Source organism: Echiichthys vipera (genome assembly GCF_963691815.1).
Source record: "Echiichthys vipera genome assembly, chromosome: 18".
Taxonomy (NCBI): Eukaryota; Metazoa; Chordata; class Actinopteri; order Perciformes; family Trachinidae; genus Echiichthys; species Echiichthys vipera.
Window position 1 is genome coordinate 4,241,025 of NC_139843.1, and position 24,784 is coordinate 4,265,808.

At 43.4% G+C, this 24,784-nt stretch overlaps 1 protein-coding gene across 1 annotated transcript in view; it reads left to right on the forward strand.

Annotated features, from left to right (window-relative positions):
- myo1d (myosin 1D) overlaps window positions 1-24,784 on the forward strand; it is a 108,998-nt gene that overhangs the window by 25,695 nt on the left and 58,519 nt on the right. Inside the window, exons 8-15 of the mRNA XM_083932761.1 lie at window positions 118-321; window positions 706-851; window positions 1,893-2,007; window positions 2,098-2,268; window positions 17,382-17,452; window positions 20,208-20,282; window positions 21,055-21,187; window positions 21,841-22,007. Coding sequence (XP_083788887.1) covers window positions 118-321; window positions 706-851; window positions 1,893-2,007; window positions 2,098-2,268; window positions 17,382-17,452; window positions 20,208-20,282; window positions 21,055-21,187; window positions 21,841-22,007 — 1,082 coding nt within the window. The remainder of the gene's footprint in view (window positions 1-117; window positions 322-705; window positions 852-1,892; window positions 2,008-2,097; window positions 2,269-17,381; window positions 17,453-20,207; window positions 20,283-21,054; window positions 21,188-21,840; window positions 22,008-24,784) is intronic.

Consider the following 24,784-nt stretch of genomic DNA (forward strand, 5'->3'; position numbering starts at 1 on the left):
ACAAGTAGCTTTATGTTTAGTGCAGGAAAGTGGTATCAATCATCCTATTCTCTGCGGGAAAGCCAAAAAGTGCATGTGCACAAGAGAATAACCGGGCCTCTGCGTTGTATCTTCTAGGGCAACATGACGTTCGGGGTTGACGGCGATGTGACCTTGATCGAGAACATGAAGCAGGTGTCCGTGATCAGGGAGCTGCTGTCCACCAAAGAAGAAAACGTGGAGAAGGCCCTGCTCTACCGCACCGTCGCCACGGGTCGGGACGTCATCGAAAAGCAACACACGGCGCAGGAGGCCAGCTACGGACGGGACGCTCTAGCCAAGGTTGTTACCGGGAGAGAGAGAAAATTACATGTTATTGGTTCATCCGTAGTGGCCTTCAGAAAACACCCAACAACACTGACCAGCTGATGCCCGCAGGGTTGTGACATTTGCTGCGGTTCACACTGATTCACACAAACATGAGTCACAATGTTATGACTCCAGACAGAGGCTGGAGAGACTGCGGAGTAAGAAATGTGTGTAGGCTGTTCCTAAAGCAGCAACTGTGGGCTGTGAGTTTAAAGTCTGACTCACTGAAAACTGTGACATTTTCACTCTCAGCGATTTAGGCGAGACTACTGCTGTGCCCCTTCTGCAAAGCACTTGCTCACCAGTTAGCAGCCGATTAGTCGACTACACTTCACACTTTCTTTGTCCTCCCTTTAGGCCATGTACGAGCGTCTGTTCTGCTGGATCGTGGGACGAATCAACGACATCATTGAGGTGAAAAACTACGACGCCAGAGTGCACGGGAAGAACACCGTCATCGGGGTGCTGGACATCTACGGTTTTGAGATTTTCCAGAACAACAGGTTTGGATGAGACGAACCATAAAACACATGAGAACATCTGCATCTCCCGATAAAATATTTTACCTTTGTGACCATACTTAGAGCAGGAGCGCGGGACTTTTACATCTAAATGAACGCCCTTGTCAAACGAGTCCGCACAATGCTGATTGAGGGAAAACTGTCTTTTGTCTCCTGGACAAAGCGCTAATGAATTTCCCTCATTCATTCACACACACACGCACACACACACACACACACACACACACACACACACACACACACACACACACACACACACACACACACACACAAACACACACACGCATTATACACAGATAGTAGCGTAGTTGCTTCAGTGTCCCGCTCAAGGACACCTTGACGTGCACAAAGGAGGAGACAGGGGAACCAACCTTGTGATCTAAAGGACGACTCGTTCTACTTCCTGAGCCACAGCAACCGCGGCGTCTGTGGCAACATTCCTGTGTTGACGCACCAATAGGGAGGCTTTTTACGTCAACCAGACAGAGCTAAAACTTGGCATAAAGAGTAGATCGTCCTCCATTCAAGAGATTGGTGGTTCGATCCCCACCTCCCCTGGTCCACATGTCGAAGTGTCCTTGGGCAAGACACTGAACCCCGAATTGCTCCTCGTGGTGCACATGGGTGTGTGAATGTGGTGTGAATGGTTAGATTAGATGGTCTGTAGATGTCCACTGCCATCAGTGTGAATGTGACAAACACTGTGAAAGCTCCTTGAGTAGTCAGAAGATTAGAAAGGCGCTTTATAAGTACAAGTCCATTTACCATTTATCATTTAACTTGTGCAACCAGACTTTTCTGCAGCACTGACAGCACTGTGGAGATAGGTCTGCCAATGCAACACTTGTGTGTAATTACTGTCACTGCCAGAGGGAGGAGACAAAAGATCCCCACTGCAGATTTAACATTTGATTTTCTAGGTTACGACACACATACTTTCATTTCATCTCTCTGTGTAGAATTAGAAATGTATAGTATGTATGTATGTATATCTGTAACATGCAACCTCCTCTGTGTCTGAAGCTTTGAGCAGTTCTGCATCAACTACTGTAATGAGAAGCTGCAGCAACTCTTCATCCAGCTGGTGCTGAAGCAGGAACAGGAAGAGTATCAACGAGAAGGCATCCCCTGGAAACATGTGAGGATTACATTACATTACATCTCTAATCCCATCTTTGAGCTTTGACCCTGAACACAGTGTCTTTGTATCCTCTATGCCCTCTGTTAGATTGATTACTTCAATAACCAGATCATAGTGGATCTGGTGGAGCAGCAGCATAAGGGCATCTTCTCTGTGCTGGACGAAGCCTGTATGAATGTGGGCAAAGTCACCGATGAAGTTTTCCTTCAAGGACTGAACGGCAAGCTGGCCAAACATGTCCACTACACCAGCCGCAAGGTAAAAAACACTTATATATATATATATATATATATATATATATATATATATATATATATATATATATATATAGAGGACATGACTTAACGGAGCAGTGTGAAGGATTTAGGGCCGTCTGTGCGCAGCAATGAAATATAATATTCATAATTAAGTTTTCTTTAATCACCTGAAGAATCGTTGTGTTTGTGTCTGTGTCTTTAACTGAAGTCAAAGATTCAAACTCTGCTTTTCTTTCAAGCTGGAGCTGCAACAACTGGTTGTTTGTCCGTTGACGTAAAGTTACCCGGTGACTGTTTTGATAATCACTTCACGGTTACACGTTCATAATGTACTGTGACTGCATGTTTCAGACAGAACAGTGTCTCATGACACAGGTTCAAGGAAGTTAAGTTTGGCATTTCTCACTTTATTCTGACTTTTTATTGACCGACCAATGAATGCGTAATAAAACAATGAATAATTTGTTGTACTTTACAGTTAAACTGCTCATCAACAGTTGATTTATACAACACATTCCTGTTGTGATTTAAACATATAAAGAAAGAAAACAAAGCAGTTAACCTTTTAATATAAACATGGAGCAGTTCATCAGATTCTGGCGGTGCAGGACGAGTCTGCAGTTACATGAGAACACCAGGGGGCAGGTGACGCCGCACAGTTAAGTGACCATGAGCGCCTCAACATGATCCTGTTAGTTTCAATAATCAGGAAGGATTGCAGTCTAGTTCACCCTAATGTTCTGTACAGCAAAACATAAGCCAATTTACTTTGCTAACATCTACTGATCGGGTGGAAGCTGCACGTCATCACTGAACAGTTTAAAAGCACACAGCATGTTTTAGTTTTTATTTTTATTTAACTGCAGTTCTCTGTTTGAACACAAGGGGGCATCAGTTGTCAGAGGGAACGAGCCGGAGCCTGACTCGACACTTTGCACAGGTGATGTCACTGCCAGCCAATAGGAGTGTATGGAGCTGGTGCCTATAGCCGTGTTTATAATGGATGTTATTGGAGAGGAGGGGAGAGGGAATGTTTTTACAAATGTGTGAGGAGGAGAACCGAGCAGAGACGTGGGGAGGTGGTGATGCAGTGAAAATGAATGATGACAAGTCGGAGGTGAACGTGCGCACCGTACTGGCCAGTGTGGTGGAGATCAAAACCCTCAAAGCAACAGGCGGCTGAGAAATTAGACATAAGACGCGTCCCCCCAAAGGAAGAATATTGAGCATTATATTCAAGGTGAATGACGCCCACACGGATGAGGGAACTGTGGTTAAAGCAAGGTTGAGTCAACATGAGGTAGAGATTGTGCAGTGCTGCAGGGACTATTGATCAGCCAAGCCTCCCCTTTTCCTTCCTATCATCTCGGGGGTCGATACGCTCCCTGCTGCCGCCCCACTGACCCCGCTGCTCCTCTGGACTTTTGAAAAGACTTGTGAAAACGGAGGGTAGGAAACTTGCAGTGATCCAGCTGTTACTTCCTGGAGCCAATATTGGTGTGAATCAATATGAGCCAGAGGTCCTGTTTTTCTTTCTGTACAGTCTGGAGTCCTGTTGCCAGGCAACATTAACATAATGGACTTTTTGTTTTCAGGAAGTAGTGTGAGTTGTGGATCTCCAGGGTGTTTTTAGGAGGGAATTGAAGGTATTTATTGCCATTTAAATCAACATTCATGGACATAAATTGTCCCAGAGAGCCTTAGAGCCAATATCTAGATAACACTATATATCACGATACAACATGTTTTCTGATAATTCAGTATATAAATCATCCATATGATGAAATAACCACGCTAAAGCCTATTTTTTATAAACTCATCCTTGAATTCAATACCTAGTATGTTTCTCATTTTATTAAAAACGTTAAAGCACAATTAACTTATTGTGTAAAGCATCATCCAAATGATGTAAATAAATATGGTTGTAATGCAGTAAGGCCCTAAAACGTTTTTTACAATATATCGTTGTCTCGCCAGCACACACAGAACGCTCTCATAAGCATGAATTCAACATGTTATAAATGGTTGATAACGCACGACTATAATGTGGTTGTAAGAATACCTTTATGAGCGCATGGGACATCTGCGTGTTTTGGATGATCTTGTCGTTTTTATGACAGAGAATGAAGTCACTCTTCCTCTGTGTGAGTTGTAATCTGAGTTTAATCTGAGTTGTTTGTCATATTAGTGCACGTGGCCGTGAAAAAACGTTATTTCATGTTTTGAGTTACGGTCCTTAAAGTGAAATTCCTGGGCAAAATCATCCCATGGTCTTTTTCAACACTTACATACATCAAATAAGCCATCGGGACAGTCGTTTTTTTGTGTATGAAATATTAACGTAGAAATCACGGAGAGTCGCTAACAGCCGGACGTGGCCAACAGTGATTAGCTCGGGGCAGTAAGGTGAAGGCATTCAAAGGTCTTTTTTAACCACTAATACTGCTGAAAATAACAGCAAACCTCTGCAGCAGCATGAGAAGAGTCCCTACACACAAAACAAAGCAGCAACAACGCAGTTAGTGAACCCAGAGTTTATTAAAGAGTGTTTTTAAAGACTTACCTACTGGCCCCTGTACCAGCTCCTCTCATAGTAAAGTCCATTACAGTGGATTACCAAAGTCAATCCCAAAGGAAGGAGCCCATTGGTGCTTTGTTTTGTGTGTAGGGACTCTTCTCATGCTGCTGCAGAGGTTTGCTGTTATTTTAAGCAGTATTAGTGGTTAAAAAAGACGTTTGAATGCCTTCACGTGCTGCCCCGAGCTAATCCCTGTTAGCCACGTCTCCATGGATTATTTAATGTATGTAAGTGCCGAAAAAAAAAACATGGGAAGATTTTGTGCCAGAGTTACACTTGAAGGCAATCCCAGCCCACCTCTATTGTTCAGTATTTCTAGTGAAGCTCCTTTTAATTAAAACACAAGACATTGAAGACATTGACTGATATTAGGGTGAATAATTGTCTCATATGGACACTAATTGAAAAGGTAGCAGGACGACTGTCGTGTGTAATGAGATATTTTGTTATCAGCACCACTGAGTGGACAGAGTAGCATTTGCAGTCTTTCGTTCCTCCTTTACAGTAATACTCTCTCTGTGACCCAAAATAGACTCTGACCGACACTCATGATGCAAATGAGCTCTAAGGAAAGTGACAATTTCATGGTACAAAGTGTCTGCAGACTTTAAACACTCTGCAGCCTCGTGGCTCCCATTTCTGCAAGTCTGTCTGAGAGAGGACCAGAGAGAGAGAGATGTGCACATCAAGGGAGAGGATAGGGTGCAATTATGTAAAGAGGAAGTGTGAAATAGTGGTTAGCACTGTCGCCTCACAGCAAGAAGGTTACAGGTTCGCAACCCGGCCTGGGCCCTACTGTGTGGAGTTTGCATGTTGTCCCCGTGTCTGCGTGGGTTTTCTCCGGGTTCTCCGGTTTCCTCCCACAGTCCAAAGACGTGCAGGTGTTCGGTTCATTGATGACTCTAAATCACCCGTAGGTGTGAATGGTTGTCTGTCTCTGTTCGTCTCTATGTGTCCTGTGATAGACTGGCGTCCTGTCCAGGGTGGACCCCGCCTCACGCCCGATGTCAGCTGGGATCAGCTCCAGCACCCCCGCAACCCCGACCCCGGCATAAGCGGTTGAAGATGAATGAATGAATGACTGATGTAGCACCTGTATTTGTGGTGAGAAGTATCCACCGTGCAGTCCACAGTGAGATACTTGAAAAAGCCAGAACTACTCTTATAAAAATGATAAAGCACAAACTTTTCATTCAACAAAGACGTCTCCCACTCAGTTGCCGAGCAACTCCATCCTCCGAGGAAGGACACAACCTGTTGAAAGCTTTGGATATGAAGTACTTTGAATCGGACCTTGAGTTGAGGTTTCTGAATCTTGAGTCTTGTCGACAGAAGACAAACAAACAGAAACGTACACAGAGTGGTGCAGACTGAGTCACAGCTATTCTGGGAGATGTTCCTCTATCACAATCTGAGCTGAGTGCCTGCAGTTGTTCCCTGTCTTTGCTCGGTACACCCTGTCCGTTCATTCACTCACTCGATAACGGAGTGTGTGCACAGTTAATCACAAGCCCACGTTTAATGACACGTGGCTGCCAAAGCACACAGACACACATACACACGCACATGTTGCCACAGCCCTGATGAGGACCCGATAACGGATCAAAAGCAGAAATAAAAAGGGAGTCAGTTTAGTTGCATCTCAACGTATCATGGTGTTTTGCAGTGTGTTAATTCTTTCTTAACTGGCCTCCAGGCTTCGCTGGCTTGTTATGACTTAATCGGACACTTTTGATGCACGGGAGCCACGGGCTTGTTTACAGAGACGTCTCACCTAAAGGGAAAAGCTTGAATCTGATGAGCTCAGATTGTGCTTCAGTGTGTTGTTGTTCTTGTCGTTGTGCTGTCTTCAGTCGTTTTTCAAGCGGTTCTTAGACTCTTCACTTTCATCCCACTGAAATGTAACTGGTTTATCGCGATGACGTCAATCAATGCGTGTGACGTGTTACGGCGTGATGACGTATAGGCAGCAAGAAGCATTTGCGCGAGGCCCAGGTAGTGTAAGTACAAACGGGCCTGGGGCGCGGGGGGAGAGGGAGGGGGGGGACAAGTACCCTAAAGCACGGGGCGCGATGCGGAAGGACAGTGTGAGTGCGCCCTTAGACTCTTCACTTTCATCCCACTGAAATGTAACTAGGTTCATAAATGTTTTACTTGGGTTGACCCACTGCCAGCAAACTGCATGCTTTTTTTTTTTTATCAGTCATGCAGAGTTTTATTCTATTTTTAGGTCGTTGCACCACCACACCCAAACGGCCTGCTGATGTTCTCTATTTGTCTTTTTTTGTCTTGATTATAGATTTTTCCTCTGTGCTGTAGAGCTCCATTGTTGTCCAAAAACTATTAAACTGATCTATATATGCAGGGGCTGCACAGCCAACTGAACACGTGTGGTTGAAGACAGCAGTCGGGCTTTTCAGTTCTCTTTAAACAATGTTGGATAAAACATGATATTGAAAACAAATCAGGATATAGAAACTTTAAGTATAGGCAAGGCAAGGCAACTTCATCTGTATAGCACTTTTCATACACAAGGCAGACTCAAAGCTCTTCACAGCACGTCATGAATTCAAATGCATTACAGAAAGACAAAGAGAATAAAAAACCTGGACAATAATAAAAACAGTGCGGACGTTAAAAGTGCAAAGATTTAGCAGAAAGCTACGGTGAACATAAAAGTGTTCAGTCTAGTTTTAGTTTTTTAGTATAGGCTAACTGTCAAATTGATCACATAGTCCCTTCTGCCACAGAAAGAAAGTATGGACTGTAAAGAAAGTCAAAGTCCTACACTGTATTTAATGTCGTTAACACAGTTACATAGAGTTTACGAGAGTAAAAGTCAATTTACATCTTTAAAAGGTTTGTTAGCAACACAATTCAAGATGTTTATTGTCATATGTTCAGTTAAGACAGACGTCACACTGCACAATGAAATTCTTACTTTGCACGTCTCCGTGGTCACAAAGAAAGTACAAATGAAATACAAATATATATTTAACTAAACAGAATTTTAAAAAGGCTACTAATAAAATGTAAGTTAAAACAAAATTTACAGACTAAAAATACATGTTCAGATCTAACTGCAGCATGGCCAAACTTTAAATCTAGGGTGCAAATCCAAACAATAATATAAATAAAACAAAGTAGTTGCCGGGAGACGACGCAAACACGTTCGCCGCGGTGGGCGCCATGGTAGACAAAGAGACAGTTTTCCTCCAGAAATATACAGAATCCATTCTTGTTTCCAAGTTTTTGCTTTCAAGTAGTAAAAAAAAATCAATTATTGCAGTTTTAGGTAAATTGCCTGATTAAAAGTCTGATAAAAATGGACCCCATGGTCTATTTCGGCATGAAAATACATTAAATAAGCATTAAATGGGGAGAGATTTTTGTTAATCAACCGTGTAAAGAGAAAGCCTGGAGCGACATTAACGACAAAACCTCGCTCCTTGAACTGAACTCCAGTGTATTAGTTAATCCACTTGTACAGACGACCTGTCAACATGGACCTGCTGCTAAAGCCCCGACTTGTGAAACAGTCTTTTTTAATAAACTCTGGGTTCTCTAACTACGTTGTTGCTGCTTTGTTTTATGTGTGGGGACTCTTATCATGCTGCTGCAGAGGGTTGGTGCTATTACGAGCAGTATTGGTGGTTAAAAAAAGCCATTTTGGATGCGTTCAGCGCAGCCCACCGAGCTAATCAGTGTTAGCCCTGTGGTGCTGTTAGCGCCTCTCGCGCATTCTCTATACATTGTCAACGAAACAACTGTCTCCATGGCTTATTCGATGTATTTTTGATCTTCACAGATGTGCTCTTAAAAAATGTTTAAATGTTAAAATAATTTGCTGATGCACTATTTTCTTTTGCTCATTCACAACCCCTCCCTTAGTTACTCTCCGTCGTCTTCACGTCCTTTTAAATCACCTGTTTCGTCAATGTTTCCATCTGCCTCCAAAGTTAACTTTCCTCAAGAACATGTGGCGTGTACAGGTGCAGCATACTAATGTGGTGTGTGTGTGTGTGTCTGCTGCCACATGTATGATGCATTGGGGGGGGGGGCTGCTCAGTGGTAAAGCATGGCTCGAAGGCCATGTGTTGGTGCTAATCACCAGAGATACTCTGTTCATACGCTCCGGGGAGGCACGAGGTCGACAGCAGCAGCAGCAGCAGCAAGGACACAGAGCCGAAGTCTAGTTGATCTCTGTGGATGAAGGAGACAGCAGCACCGAGACAGTTTGATGAGTGTTCATATTTAAGTGTGTCTAGAGTGGGGATGTAGCTCCGTGCTTTTTTTAATACCCTGACAGCTGCCACTCAGTGCACTGGGCATGCAAATGCAAAATCCGTGTCCTCATCTGCTGCCTGGATAAGCGCCCGTGGTACCCGCTGTGAGTCCCTGACAGGTTTGGAAACCGTCAGACGCCACTCATCGGGAGGTCTGGCTCACGCCCCCTCGTACCGTAGGTGGGAGAGCAGAGGAGGGTACAGGAGGCGAACAGGATTGAGGTGGTGGAGGCTACAAACCAGCGCCTCATGTTTTGTCTGTACAGAGGGACGGGTGGAGTTCCAGGACATGTTTCAAGTCATGCTGTTCTGAAACACAAAATCTGCCCTCAACCCTCTCTTCTCAGGGTTTGAAGATTGAGTGTGTCTCTAATTACAGATATTTTGGTATATATGTCGATGAATCTGTTTCTTTTTGCAAATCATATTCAGCAGCTGTTAAAAGAAACTGAAACTGGGTTTTTATTTTAGGATCAAAGCCTGCTTTTAAAACAAAGAAAGAGACCGCTTGCTGCCACTTGTATGTCTGTTCTGGACTACGGTGATGTTGTATATCTGTATCATGGAGCTCCGAGCTTCATCACTGGTTATCAAAGCGCTTACTCATCACTGTACACCGTATGAAATAATGCTGGGACTTACAGTCCTCCGTCTCGGGATCTGTTCTTGCTCTCTGTCCCAAAAGTCCGAGCTGAACTGGGAACAGAAAGTGTTTAGGTCTGCTGCTCCCTCAGCCTGGAACATGTGACAGAACACTTTGAAACAAAATGAGTTGGTCTCATTGAACACCTTTAAGAGGAGCTTGAATGACCTGGAGGCAGAAAAATCTGGCTGTAGTGGTTTTGCCTGAGGCTTTTATTATTGTAACGGACCTTGACATGTTTGCTGTTTTGGTTTGTGTCCACCTTGTGTTTGTGAATGTATAACTATGCTGCTGCCTGTCTTGGCCAGGACACTTCTGTAAAAGAGATGTTTAATCTCAATGAATCTGTTCCTGGTTTCTCTGGAAGATTTACATCTATTCAACTTTCTATTTAATTTAAGTTAATATCTTGTAATAGTGATTTATAACAATGGTGATTGATCATATGTCCCACTAATGAAAGAGCTTGATGCCTTTTATGCTGATTATTTCAATATACGTGTCCGTGGAGACATTCCCGGGTCCAAGTCGTCACTAACGTTATGCTGCATTCACTTGTAATCAGATCTGGGAACTTCCAACTTGAGACAGACTTGTAGTTAGGTTAGAACTGTAATAGGAGCGTGCGTGTGTGTGTGTGTGGATCTAAGAGGGGAACATATAGGTGACAGACTGGAAGTAGAGAGGTGACATATAGTGACCACATAGTGACCGCAAACGTGACAAGATGGAGGCTCTGAAAGAACAGACTCCCCTGCAGTTACATCTTACCGCCACAGAGGCCGCTAGAAACAACATATCTCAAATCTTATGGAGTACAACTTTAAATAAATGTGAAATAAAATAAAATAAAATAAGCAGAGCTTCGATGTGAGCTGCAAATGGACCAGCTGCTAGAGCCTGGTCTCAGGGACTAATGATGGAGACCAGGCCTGTCTTCGTACAGTGGATTTGTTGGATCCGGCGTGGTGGTCTTGCTTGGTTGGAATGAAAACCTGCAGCCACAGCGACCATTTCATGGATCTGTTGGAGACATATATGTGAACACCATGAGTGGGAGCAGTACTCGGACGCTGCTGAGGGCCTTTTGTTAAATCTCATGGCCATGTGTGCACGTGCATGAATGAATTCACTTCTACAGATTCTGCACAAAAGAATGAATGTGAAGTGGTGAAAAAACACAGTCTGCGTCCTGTGCTTCAGCTTCTATAGTTAAACAAAAATCCCAAGACACGTTGCATTATCGAGAGCTTAAGGTGAAGATCTTAGCATCACTCCCTGTCACTTTAACAGCAGGATGCTGCGACACTGTGTACCTGACAGACACTCAGCCCGCCGTGTTCCTGTTATTTTCTACCTCTTCCCGTCTCTCGTCTTCTCACCTCACCTCTCCCTCAGTTCACATTCTCCTTCCCTGTTTTTCTTTGTGTGTTCCTGTCTGCAGCCTGTCTGCTCCTTTTAATATATTTAATACAGCTAACATCCGTTCGCCCTTGTTCCTGCACCGCCTCTCCTAAATAATTATATCTTCATATGTCACCTTGCCCCGCTGTGTGTCCTGCCTCAGTCTGGTTTGGGTGTTTCTCTCTGTGCCTTAAACCAGCTTTCTATCTCCTTCATTAACCAGTATCAGTCGTTTCTACCACACAGACCATCTATTTCCAAATGAGAGCGTCACAGGACGACGGCTGTGGACGACTGGATTATTATTTCTCTGTTGCATCTTGTTGCATTTGAGATATAAGGAATTATAAAGTTACCTCCATTAAGAAGATTATTATTTTGTTTTTTTACAAGTTTTGTGAAATCTTATGTTTAAATTTTAGATATAGATTTGTGAGCTTTTGCTGAGTTTAGAGAAATAAACCCTTAAATGTGTATTTTGCTTGTTCTCTGTCCACCAGTCTGAAAAAAGACATGATCTGGAAACATAATCGCCCCAAATCTCTGCCTGTAGAGTCTGAAATGATTGTAAACGATGACATTTTAGAACATTTGGACTGTTGCAGCTTGACGAGCACGATCACCGCAGCATTTTTCACCCTCTGACATTTCAATAGGCCAAACCATTGTGTGGTGAAACTGCACATGCTACTATTTATCTATTATTGAGTGTTGTTGGTGCTGAATTTGCTCTTTCTCAGCCCTGTCTTGAGCAGTTCAACCAGCACAATCAGTGTTTTACTGCCTGGAATAGCATCACTAGCATTCCTGCAACAACTGGAGGTCAAGTGTTTTTTTGTTTTTTTTTTAAAGGAAGGCAACAACATTTTTCTTCCTGCAGGTTTTTTTAGCTGCAGGTGTCAGGGTTTGTACTGACCATTGTTAAGTTTTAAGACTAATACCAAAACTAACATTTACAATTTAAATTTCACTCAACTAGTAAGCCTGTGAATGTTCTCGTGTGTCCAGGTCGTCGTTACCCTCAAAGCAATTTCAGTCAAAAGCAACTGGACTTGGTTATTTGTCTAGGAAGACGTTTCACCTCTCATTCAAGAGGCTTCATCAGTTCATGTACGCATCTGACCAGGAACAGGCTGGGACTGGACCAGGACCAGGACCAGGACCAGGACCAGGCTGGGACTGGACCAGGACCAGGACCAGGACCAGGCTGGGACTGGACCAGGACCAGGACCAGGCTGGGACTGGATCAGGACCAGGACCAGGCTGGGACTGGACAAGGACCAGGACCAGACTGGGACTGATGAAGCCTCTTGGATGAGAGGTGAAACGTCTTCCTAGACAAATAACCAAGTCCAGTTGCTTTTGACTGAAATTACTTTGAGGGCTCAATTAGTATATTTGTATTTATTTATTTATTACAATTTTTTCTGCAGGGTAGGAAACAGAAACTTTAGTTTATAGAAACAATCCCACTTTTTTGCCCCGCTTGATTGTGTTTTATGGGGCAAATACCTCAACTTAGTGGGGAAACTTGCCTTGGATTATTTTAGACACCCCCATAATTGGTAATCTTTTAAAATGTCTTCCTCTAAAATCGGCATCGGTTGCAAAAATCCCATATTAAGAACAAAAGTCTCTCCTGGAATAAAAGTCTCTCCTGGAATAACTGTGTCCATGCTGAAGGTTATAGTATCTCTGAGGAATAAATGCTGACACATTCATATGTATCAACACGTCCCTTGTCTGATAAATAAAAAGTGTCTCCCTCGCCTGTTGCCTCATCCTAAAAAAAACAACTCCCTTCCTTATTATATCTGACCTTGTTCTGTGTCTATTTGTTTTCTCTTTCTCTCTCCACACACACACACACACACACACACACACACACCCTCTGTCTTAACCCTGGGCTGAGTCCCAAACACAGAGGAGGTGCTAATAATAAAGCTGCCAAGATGTGTGTGTGTGTGTGTGTGTGTTTGTGTGTGTGCATCGTGCATGTTTGTTTATCTGTGTGTGCTGTAAGTGTGACTGATTGTGAGGGATGAGGGGCAGCACGGCTTCCAGCAGATGCAGGCTGTCTGTCTGACAGTGCATCTGTTTGTCTGTCTCTCTGTGTTTGTTTGTGTGCGTTTGTGTATTTGTTTCCTGCAGATGTCCAAATAGATTATATCTTCATCTTGACACTCTCCACACAGGCTTCAAATTAAGCTCTGTGTTCTAAGAAAGAGCTGCTAACTGCGCACATTAGCGGATCTTTTGAATAACATTTTGTTGTGCTTCGTTTGCTCTGCACTTCTACTTGTCGAATTTCACTGGAAGCGCTTTAATGCTTCGGTAGATTTTCGAAGAGACAAGTAGGTAAATAGTTTTTGCGATTCCACTGAGGAATTACACTTGGATGCTCCCCGTGTCTTTGTGGGTTTTCTCCGGGTTCTCCGGTTTCCTCCCACAGTCCAAAGACGTGTAGGTGTTCGGTTCATTGATGACTCTAAATCACCCGTAGGTGTGAATGGTTGTCTGTCTCTGTTCGTCTCTATGTGTCCTGTGATAGACTGGCGTCCTGTCCAGGGTGTACCCCGCCTCACGCCCGATGTCAGCTGGGATCGGCTCCAGACCCCGCAACCCCGACAGGGACATAAGAAGATGAATGAATGAATGAATGTGGGGCAGTTTCACTGTGGCAAGGCCCCCTGCGTGTGGTTTTGATTCAGGCTTTGGACCTGAATCAAGGACCGACTGAGTCCTTCAGCTGTCTCATGTAAATCTGTCTGTTTCTGTGAGGTTTTTATTGTGTTTGTAAGGATTTCTTCCTCCTTCACTGTCTGTGTGATTGCCTGAGAGCCCTCCGATGAGTCATTCTGCTTTTTTCCCAAAGTAATGGAAAACACTGTTTTGGCTCGGCTGATGCAAACGGCATCGAGGCAGAAGGCAGTGTGGCCGTTAACATTTTTATTTGTCGACTGTCTCTTTCTGTTTTTGCTTTCCTTCTGTCCCTTCACACCATTGATCCATTTTTGATGCTCTTCAGTATGTTACCTGGCCAAATGTGTACGTATACATGGACGTATGCTAAGCCAAAGAAGCCCCTCACTCTTGTCTACGTAGGAACAAAATACTCAAATTCAAAGAGTCGACTTTGAGTCATTTTGTTTCTCTTTGTGATCATTTTACGTCCAATTTTAGTTGTTTTGCGTCTTTGTAATTGTTTTGCATCTATTGTTAGTCATTTTGCATCATTTTGCGGTGGTTTTGCATCTATTTAAAGTCATTTTGTGTGTCTTTGCAGTCATTTTTGGTCGTTTTGTGGTAGTTTTGCAACTTTTTTTGTCATTTTGCATCTTTTTGTGGTGGTTTTGCATCTATTTGTGGTCACTTTTGGTTGTTTTGTGTATACTTGTGGTTATTTAGCTTCTTTTTTCATTTTATATGACTTTATGGGCGCCCGGGCCTGTGTCCTGTAGGCCCGTTGAGTATTCCATCCATAAACATACATTTCACACATATGTTAATGTGGATCCACAGGATCGCGTTATCAGGCGTTAGCGAGGTCCATTACTGATGTGGGGTGATGCGGTCTCCCTCACAGTCCGGTTCATCCCAAAGGCGTTTGAATGGGGTTAAAGTCAAGTTCTTTCACAGCAAACTATGAAAAAAACGTTTCTTTATGGAGCTGGCGTTGTGCACAGGGGGCTGTGTGTGTGTGTGTGTGTATGTGTGTGTGTGTGTGTGTGTGTGCACAGGGGGGTATTTTGAAACGCCGGATGCACGTTGTTTTGTCAAATATACTTATATTCTGCAGCACTGGCGAAATAGTTCCTCATTCTCAGAAACATGTCTCCATATGTCTACATGCCTTTATTGTGTAAATCTCTACGTACGTTTCTTTGTTCTCTTCCTTCACATCACTCTTTAACCTTCCTGTACTCTCGGTTGTCTGCTCTTATAATAACTTCTCTCTCTTTGGGATGGTTATGAGAGCGTGGGATACCTCTCTCCACTCCCTCTGATCTCTGATGTCAGCATAATACTTTTAGTGAATCGCCCACACACCCACACACCCACACACAACTTTACTCCACCCTGCACAACACGTTACAGACTTCCTTTCAGCCAGCAGCTTTGCAGATGTGGATGAAACGGAAAGCCTCATCGCTGCTCGACAGAAGCTGTGACAAACCTTTTTCTACATTTCCATTCATGCTTCTACCCTCCTGCTAACTGGCCTACATACAGGCATCAGTTTCACACACACACACACACACACACACACACACACACACACACACACACACACACACACACACACACACACACACACACACACACACACACACTCTTTTGCTTCCACTGTCTCTTCCTATCACGCTACATTCATCTCTCTTCCTCAGTCCTTGTCGTCTCACCGTCTATTGCCCCCGTTCTTAAATTTTATTCATGTCTTCACTTTCTCTCTCTCTCTCTCTCTCTCTCTCTCTCTCTCTCTCTCTCTCTCTCTCTCTCTCTCTCTCTCTCTCTCTCTCTCTCCCTCTCTGACTTTATCCACCCTGACAGTGTTGGTGTTTTCTGCATCACTGCACTTGCTCTGCAGAAGCTCTTGCAGTTTTGCAAATCATTCTAGTTTAAATAGTATAGTGCTCACAAAAAGGTTTGTTTGAAATTCAATCTACCATAAATATTCAAGATTTGGGCAATTTACCCAAAATATCCCAGTGTGGGAAGGCAACTCATCTGCAACAGTTACTTGCAAATAATATTGAATAATTAAAGCAAAGTGGCGGCTTCCCCTCTTCTCCAGGGGAGCGGTTTTATTCGTCTCATCAGAATCAAATCTGCTTTTAATGTAACGTAAAGCTGCAGACTTCTCACTTGGACTCAGGTCAGACTCCAGTCAAACAAGTAAGTTGGGCTGTCCGGAATACTGGATCCCCATTAGTCTTACACAAAGTGGTTGCTAGTCCTCCTGGGATCCAAACAGAAAGCAACAGCAGACAACTATATCAATAAAACAAAACAAAAATAGGTAACTATATTTACAAAACAAACAACAACAAAAAAAACAACAAACATAATTAATATTGATAATGATTAACGTTGGATTACTAACTCTGGTTTCATACACTATGGGGTTTTGGGGCACCATTTATCAAAAAGATCTTGAGGCTAAGATGGTTTTAGGGCGCACTCCCACTGTGCCTCCGTCCCGTGCCCCGTGCTTTAGGGTCCTTCTCCCCCCCTCCAGGCCCGTTTGTACTCACACTACCTGGGCCTCGGTGAATGCTTCTTGCTGTCCATACGTCATCACGCCGTAACACATCACACGCATTGATGACGTCATGGCGATGCGTGGTTTTGTTTCCAAATCTTTCCGTAGACCTCTGAGTTTTTGTGCGTCTTGTCGACTGTTTTTGAATCTTTCATCAACCAAATCTGCAGTAAACACTCCACCTCCGCATCACACCAACGTGAACCTTTCACCGCCATTGTTTTAAATGTCCGCGCATGGTCCCTCCTTCTTTTTTCTATGTCCCAACAGGCGCACATAAATTACGTCAGAGCCGCCGTAGGCCTCGTGCTCGTGCTCGTACATGTGCAAACACGCTCTACAAAAGCCCACCTCTCCCAAACGGGCCGTGGACGGCAAGCGTGCTGCGCCTAGGAGCGGTACGGTTGCACTCACACTGGTCAAACGAACTAGACTTTAGCCGTGAAACAGGGACAGTGTGAGTGCGCCCTTAAAATCCACCCTGTGCTGAAGAGTTGTTTCTCAACTCATCAGTGAGCAAAATGATTTAATGTTTAAATTTGAACATGCAAAAAAACAGAATGGCACAGACTTCCTCCCCAAGGCCGTGCACCCTTTTCTTGCAATGCTAACCAAAGTGACAAATGTTCGACATATTCAACCCGTCACTCAGATCCACTCTAAACATTAGTGAGTTATCGTTTGGCTCACGCTTCACCCTCCAACCAACTTTCACCAAAATCAGTCCAGTAGTTTTCATCTTAATCCTGCTGACAAACAAACAAATCATCAAATCTGTGTTCAACACTACTTTATTCTAACGTCGAACATGATGGTAATATTTTCCAGGTGTCGACATTTTGAGAACCACTGCTTTATTCAGTGAAATATAAAATATATACTTGACCTTTTATTATTGCTCTTTGTCTCTCTCTCTGTCTCTCTCTGTCTCTCTCTGCAGCTCTCACCAACCGACAAGAGTTTGGAGTTTGACAGGGACTTTCGCATCAGGCACTACGCAGGAGATGTGGTGTAAGTGTCTTGAAGTTTCATTTATTCAGGAAAAGCTTTTAGCAATGATTCATGCTCCTTTCCCCCACATTTGTACATTTTTTTGCATATTCATGGCCTCAGTCAAAGTCAAAGTCTGGTTCTTTTTGGCTGCTTTGAGAGCAGATGGGAGTTTTTACGTTAAACTCAAATTAAACGTGATTGCTGTTTGGGGACGTGGGAGCACCAGTCATTCACACGTTGTCACAAAATATTCTTTTCATAACCCGGGTCTTTTCAACCCTCCAGTGTTTGATTGCATCAAAAATAATCCCCTCAGAAGTTGAGGACTCATAAACACTCACACTTGAGCGTTTAAACTTCATCTTTATTGCACGCCGTCCCTCCTTAAAAAGTGGCAGCACCACTTCCACCAATCCCCGAAGTACTTGAGCTCCATTCAAATGAATAAATCACACACGCTAAGCCCCCAAAAAGTGCTCTCAGGGAAACGTGTTGAGCCCATTTGTGAGGGCTAAGTGTCTGCCGCCCAGGGGAGGACTCGGGCAGAGGAGCCTGACTGGCAGGCCTGATTGATCCCTGAGCCACTTAGACCAGGCGGGGAGGCAGAGTGTGTACCTCGCATCACAGCATGGTGTGTGACTCTGTGACTGTTTACGGTGGGTTCATCACTTAACAGCACACATTAAGGTTGTGAGGAGCAGCTTGTATTGAGATTAACTCACAGTGATACACAGTGGCAGCAACTCAGCGCATACAAGTGGGCAGACCTGGTCACGAAGTTCAGCTTTTGTTGTTTGGTGTAGGAGAATTGATTTTTAAGGTCATTTTTTAAAAATAATTAAGGCTCTTTGTGCCTTTTTTGAGTACAGCTGGAGGTTGATAGGAAAATTATATGGAGAGAGGGAGAGGGAGAGGGAGAGACGGGGAGAGGGAGAGACGGGGAGAGGGAGAGACGGGGAGAGAGAGAGACGGAGGGAGAGAGAGAGAGAGAGAGGGAGAGAGACGGGGGAGGGAGAGAGAGCGAGAGAGAGAGGACATGATGAATAAAATTCAAGAACGAGGGGTGAGACGACAAGGACTGAGGAGGAGAGGCGAATGTAGCGTGACAGGAAGAGACAGTGGAAGCAAAAAAGAGAGGGAGAGGGAGAGGGAGGGAGGGAGAGAGAGAGAGACAGAGAGAGAGAAAGAGAGGTTGCAAAGGGCTGCAGTTCAGAGTCAAACCCGGAGCGCTGCGGTGAGGACTTTTAGCCTCTGTATCACAATTAATTAACATTATTACTCACTTAAAAATAAAAAAACTTGTATTTTTATCGTGGATTTTCTCAAACTTTGATATAATTCATCTGAAAATCTAATTTTAAAAAGTTTTTTTTATTAAAAAAAGTGTAGAAAGGTAGTTTCACATGTATAGAACTTTAAAAAAACATTTATTTTATCATGAATTTCCTTGAACTTTGAATAAAATTTGACTGGAAATCTAATTTTAAATAATTGTTTTGTAAAAAAAAAGTATATAATTAAACTAAAAATCCAAATTTAAATTAAAAACCAAATAATAAAATAATAATACTAAATAAATAAGTAAGTAATAGTAATTAATAAATAAATAAATAGCCTATAAGTATAAAAAATTCAACATAAATTAGTTCAAAATTAAATAGATCCACTTTGTTGTAACGTCCAGAAGCTTCAGACAAATACTAAGCATTAAAAAAACGTAAATATTCAATATAGAAATATAATAAATAACAAAATACATTGTATTAAATATGTATTTAGTGAGTTTGGTAAATTGTGTTCAACAGTATCATTGCTGTCTGGCAGAAACCATTTAGTCACGAGCTCCTTTTGATGCTTTTAATTGGTTAAAACTTTGTAAAACCTGCACACAGACGTAAAGAGGGACCCATAGCACTGATTTATGAAGAAAAATAATGTGTCCAAATATGGAGATACTTGGTTTTCATCAGACAGCAGCGATATTAAAATATTTAAATATTTTAATCGATCTCTTGGCCTCTCTAAGGGCGCGCTCACACTGTCCTTCCGCACCGGGCCAAAACAGGTTTTTCAGCTAAAGCCTAGTGCGTTTGACCAGTGTGAGTGCAACCGCTCCGCGCACAACTGCGGCCAGCGGGCCGTCCACAGCCCGTCTGAGAGAGTTGGGCTTTTGTAGAGCGCATGCGCACGTGTACGAGCACGAGCACGAGGCCTACGACGTAATTTATGTGCGCCTGTTGGGACGTAGAAAAAAGAAGTAGGGACCATGCGCGGACATTTCAAACAATGGCGGTGAAAGGTTCACGTTGGTGTGATGCGGAGGTGGAGTGTTTACTGCAAATTTGGTCGATGAAAAGATTCAAAAACAGTCGACAAGACGCACAAAAACTCCAAGGTCTACGGAAAGATTTGGAAACAAAGCGACGCATCGCCATGACGTCATCAATGCGTGTGACGTGTTATGGCGTGATGACGTATAGGCAGCAAGAAGCATTCTCCGAGGCCCAGGTAGTGTGAGTACAAACGGGCCTGGAGGGGGGGACAAGGACCCTAAAGCCTGGGGCGCGGTACGGAAGGACATTGTGAGTGCGCCCTAAGAAATGTTTCCAAGAGGATTCAGGCCGTCCTGGGTCTTTTATTATAAAGGTGCACCTGATAATAAAGTGTGAATTGCGTGTGTCAGGGCGATTAAAGGTAAAAAAGTAATCGTGCAGTTATGACTTTACCACTATGTGCCAACATGTGCGTTAACCTGCCTCCGTGTCTCCTGCAGGTACTCAGTGGTGGGTTTCATTGATAAGAACAAAGACACGCTGTTCCAGGATTTCAAGAGACTGCTCTACAACAGGTGAAACACACACCACTTCAGTGACCTCACACACACTGTACTCGCTCCTGGCAGCACTTTACATGACCCCCCCCCCCCCCCCCCACACACACACACACACACACACACACACTCCAGACAGAACAGTACAGGATGAAGTCAAGCTAATCCCTCTCAGCTGGCTTTTATCCTCCTCTTCTCCTCCGATCCTCTGGAGTTTTCTCCGCGGATGAATATTAATGTAAGGTTTAGTAATTCCTGACCTGTCTAATGTGCGTTTTATGACACGGGTCAAAAGCCTGATATTTGGGTAGCGGCCAAACATGATTTAACGTGGGCGCTAATGGCCAAATGGAAACTCTTTTTTTGTTTCCAGAGTTTACAGTAAAACCCGAATATTAAGAAGAAGAATTCCTGTAATTGTCCCGCAATGGGGAAATTCAATTTTCACTCTATTATTGTTTCATTGTACACACACACAGGCCCGAATTACACACACGTGCACAGACAGGACCTATATACATGTCAAATTACCAGAAGCAACTGGTTTTCCACAATATACATCGCATGTTACTTGTTCTGGACTGTCTCTGAATTGTGCCTGAACCTTCAGTCCAGCGTTTCACTGCCTAACCATCCTGCGCTAGAGTGGATGAGTATACTAGAGTGATAAGAAGTCCTAGTGAATGCTTAATAACTGCACTCTAATAAAGTTTAGTGTAAAAGGAAGAATAATAACGAATTGGTTTTTACTCAGCAGTCATTTAAGTGCTGTTGTCTCTCGTGTCTCCAGTTGTAACCCGGTGCTGAAGGGGATGTGGCCTGAGGGCAAACTGAGCATCACCGAGGTCACCAAACGACCTCTGACGGCCGCGACGCTCTTCAAAAACTCCATGATCTCGTTGGTGGAGAACCTGGCCTGCAAGGTGAGGAGGAGTCGGGACCGAGAACCTCTTCTATCCCGATGCGTCGATCATTTTATATCACGATAACAATATATGTCACGATATAGATACTTTTGTTAACAACTTGTTACTTTGTTCAAACTCAAATTACCGTAATTACAGTAATAGACAGGCTGAAAACATCTTTCTCTGTATAAATCTTCCCACAGTCAGTTTTTTTAAGGGTTTTTCTGCAATGAAAACGTTAATTTACTAGATTCTTCTGCTTCACATGCTCAATATGATTATTTGCTTTTCAGCTTGAACTCAACACATATATACGCCCCACACTTTGATTGGTTTAAAGGATTTATTTAATTGTTTTGTATCAGTTTTTTTTTGTGTTTTCTAATATTCAAATGATTTTTAGGCGTGGTTTTCACACAAGCCTGTACAAGTCTCTGCTGCCTCTTTTAATGTGTCATCACTATTCATTTTATATTGTTTATACGTGGAATAAAACTAAACTACATCCAGACTTATAGCGGAGGCTGAACACACACAAATACACCTCTCAAATTCTTAAATAGCGCCCACGCCGCCCACCCTGACAGTGTCCTCACACACAGCCACAGTTGCATGTTTGAATTCAGATTAAATACACATAGTTTCTAACACGCTGTCGTCTTCTGTAGGAGCCCTACTACGTCCGCTGCATCAAGCCCAACGATGTCAAGTCGCCTCTGCTCTTCGAGCAGGAGCGCTGCCGCCACCAGGTGGAGTACCTCGGGCTGCTGGAGAACGTCAGAGTGCGGCGCGCCGGCTTCGCCTACAGGCAGACGTACCCTCGCTTCCTGCAGAGGTAAACACAAGATAATAACCCCTTTAAGCACTGTGTGGTAAACCTTGATTTAGCGACTTATATATTGTATTTATTTCAAACGTGTAACAAATAAGTAAAACTGCGAAACTCAAAAGTTTGCTCACTGGATTAATTTTAAAACTCTGTTTGGAAGACGTGATGAAGTAACCCGTCTTCCCTCACCTCACACACTCCGGAAAAACATGAAGGAAATGATGACGGTTCTTGCCTGTGGGGTGTAAATGTGTGTTGTGTAACTCTAATCAGCTCAGATTTAATCTAATCTTGCAGCTGATCAGTCACGTCCCCCAGCAGCACATCACAAAATAACCTCTTCATCATCATCATCAGAAGTTCTGTCAGCTTCCTACAAGCGTAATGTTTTTGTCCCGTGACCTTGATTTAAAAGCAGGATGCATTGTAATCACTAGAGAGGGACATTTGTTGTTAAACATTTGAATGTGCTGCAGAAATGAGCTTGTTGTTAATGCCGTAAAGTAGCAAATAACTACTCATCAATGACCTGTGTTAATTACTCATGTTTGATTCAAAAAGAAGCTGTAACACCGGATATTACACCTCTGTTTACATCCCAGTCAGCCCTCATTTTGAATCAGTGGAGTACCGATAATGGATTCTTTTGAGGCTGATACCAATCTTGACATTCATTCATCTTCAACCTCTTGTCCCTGTCGGGGTCGCGGGGGGCTGGAGCCGATCCCAGCTGACATCGGGCGTGAGGTGGGTGAGGCGTGAGGCGGGTACACCACACATAGAGACGTACAGAGACAGACAACCATTCACACCTACGGGTGATTTAGAGTCATCAATGAACCGAACACCTGCACGTCTTTGGACTGTGGGAGGAAACCGGAGAACCCGGAGAAAACCCACACAGACACGGGGAGAACATGCAAACTCCACACAGAAGGAGCCCAGTCAGGATGCAAACCTGGAACCTTCTCGCTGTGAGGTGACAGTGCTAACCACCACACCACCGTGTAGCCCAATCTTGACGTGTGAAGTTGAAATGCTTTATATATAATATATGATATTTTTAGAGGAACAGTCTCTCTGGTGAAGTAGTCCGATCGCTTAAGTTTAATCTCTTCTTGCATGCAACCGAAGCCTGCTCAGACGTGATTGATGTCTGTAGAGATTACATGTATGCTCACCTAACACATGTATCTAAATCAACCACAGCTGCAAGTAGCCTCTCACAGGACGTTGATCAGTCTGAACAGTTGGCAGATGCACGATTTGAAGCCTGACGGGCTGAATTTTGTGATCTTTGTGATCCCTGTTATCCTCACTTATGTTGCGAGAATCCAGCTGCTGTGCAAAGCAACAGTTTTGAGGTACTTTCTAAAGTACTGACACTAGTTAGCATGTCAAAACTGTACTCCTGCTGATTTAACCACTCAACAGTATAAACTCAGTTACACACTATAAATAATATCTTTGTTTTTTTGATGGTGTGACGTTTGAAAACTTCACCTGAGCTCAGAACTGGTACTTTCACGGCCCAAGCAACTAATCAGTGAAAATAAGCACCAGCTGCAACCCTAAATATCTCTCATCCTGACCATGCAAAGTCTATGTTTACTAGATGCGAGGCTCATATCAAAGAGAGAAAAGAAGAGAAGTCCATGAGGTCAGGGCTACACTTTAGAGACGAGCGTCGGACAGACGTGGATCCACCGAGGCTCAAACGTCAACTCATGTTTCCCTGCGGAGGACGAGTGGGAGTGAAGTCTCTCACATCACATGAGACCCAGAAAGCTACACGCATGCACGCACACACGCACGCACACACACATACCGGCCGTGTCGCAGATTAGATCTAGATTAGAGCTTTGATTTGATTTCTTAAAGATGCACAAGCCCTTAAATCACCACATATCTCTCATGAATCCGATCCAGATAGCATGTAAATCATAAGATCATTCTTTTATAATGTTCCACAATAAAAACACACATACACACACACACACACACACACACACTTGTTGCAGCTTTGCCCTTATTCCCCAGCTGTCACATTTACCCCCTGCCCTCGTAGAAAGCATCATGGTGGACGGAGGATTAGGTAACGAGTCTTTTGCATAACAAGTCATCAAAGTCTGTCGCTCCGATCCCCCGTCGCTGATGAATCTGGACTTACATCACAGCCTCGTCAGTGGGTCAGCTGTGAAATGACGAGGGGATGCAGTCTGTTCATCAAGACCAAAGACAAAGACTGTCACTCGCTGTCCTGGAATACACTCGTTTAGTCTTTCTCACGTGAACCACAGGTTCTCTGCATTTTCCCTGATCTACAGTTTTTATGGCCTGTCACTTTCCCTTTTGTAAAGTCGTCCTTTTGCCTCCTGAGGAGTGATTCTTTATCGTCACACTATCTTTTATGTATTGGTGTTTTCAGGTTAAAGGAAATAAGAAAAGAACAGGGCTTTGTATGAGCCGTAGATTGGTACAGAGGACATGACACTGATTACATGACACTGACGGAGACGTTTTTTTTAATTTGGTCTCTTCTTAGAATTTGTCCATACAATACGCATTGTGATTCATCAGTTTATGGTTAAATAAGTCTTAATAACCAATGCACAGGTCTAAAAAAAAAACATGAGGTTAATGGTTGAGAAAAAGGATAAAAAGCCTCATATTTCAATCAAATTATCGCACTGAAAAGACTCTTAAAGGGTGTAATTTGACCTCTTACCCCCCGCGTTGGGCTGGAAGTGCACTATATACTAATGAATCGCCCTATTTCATGT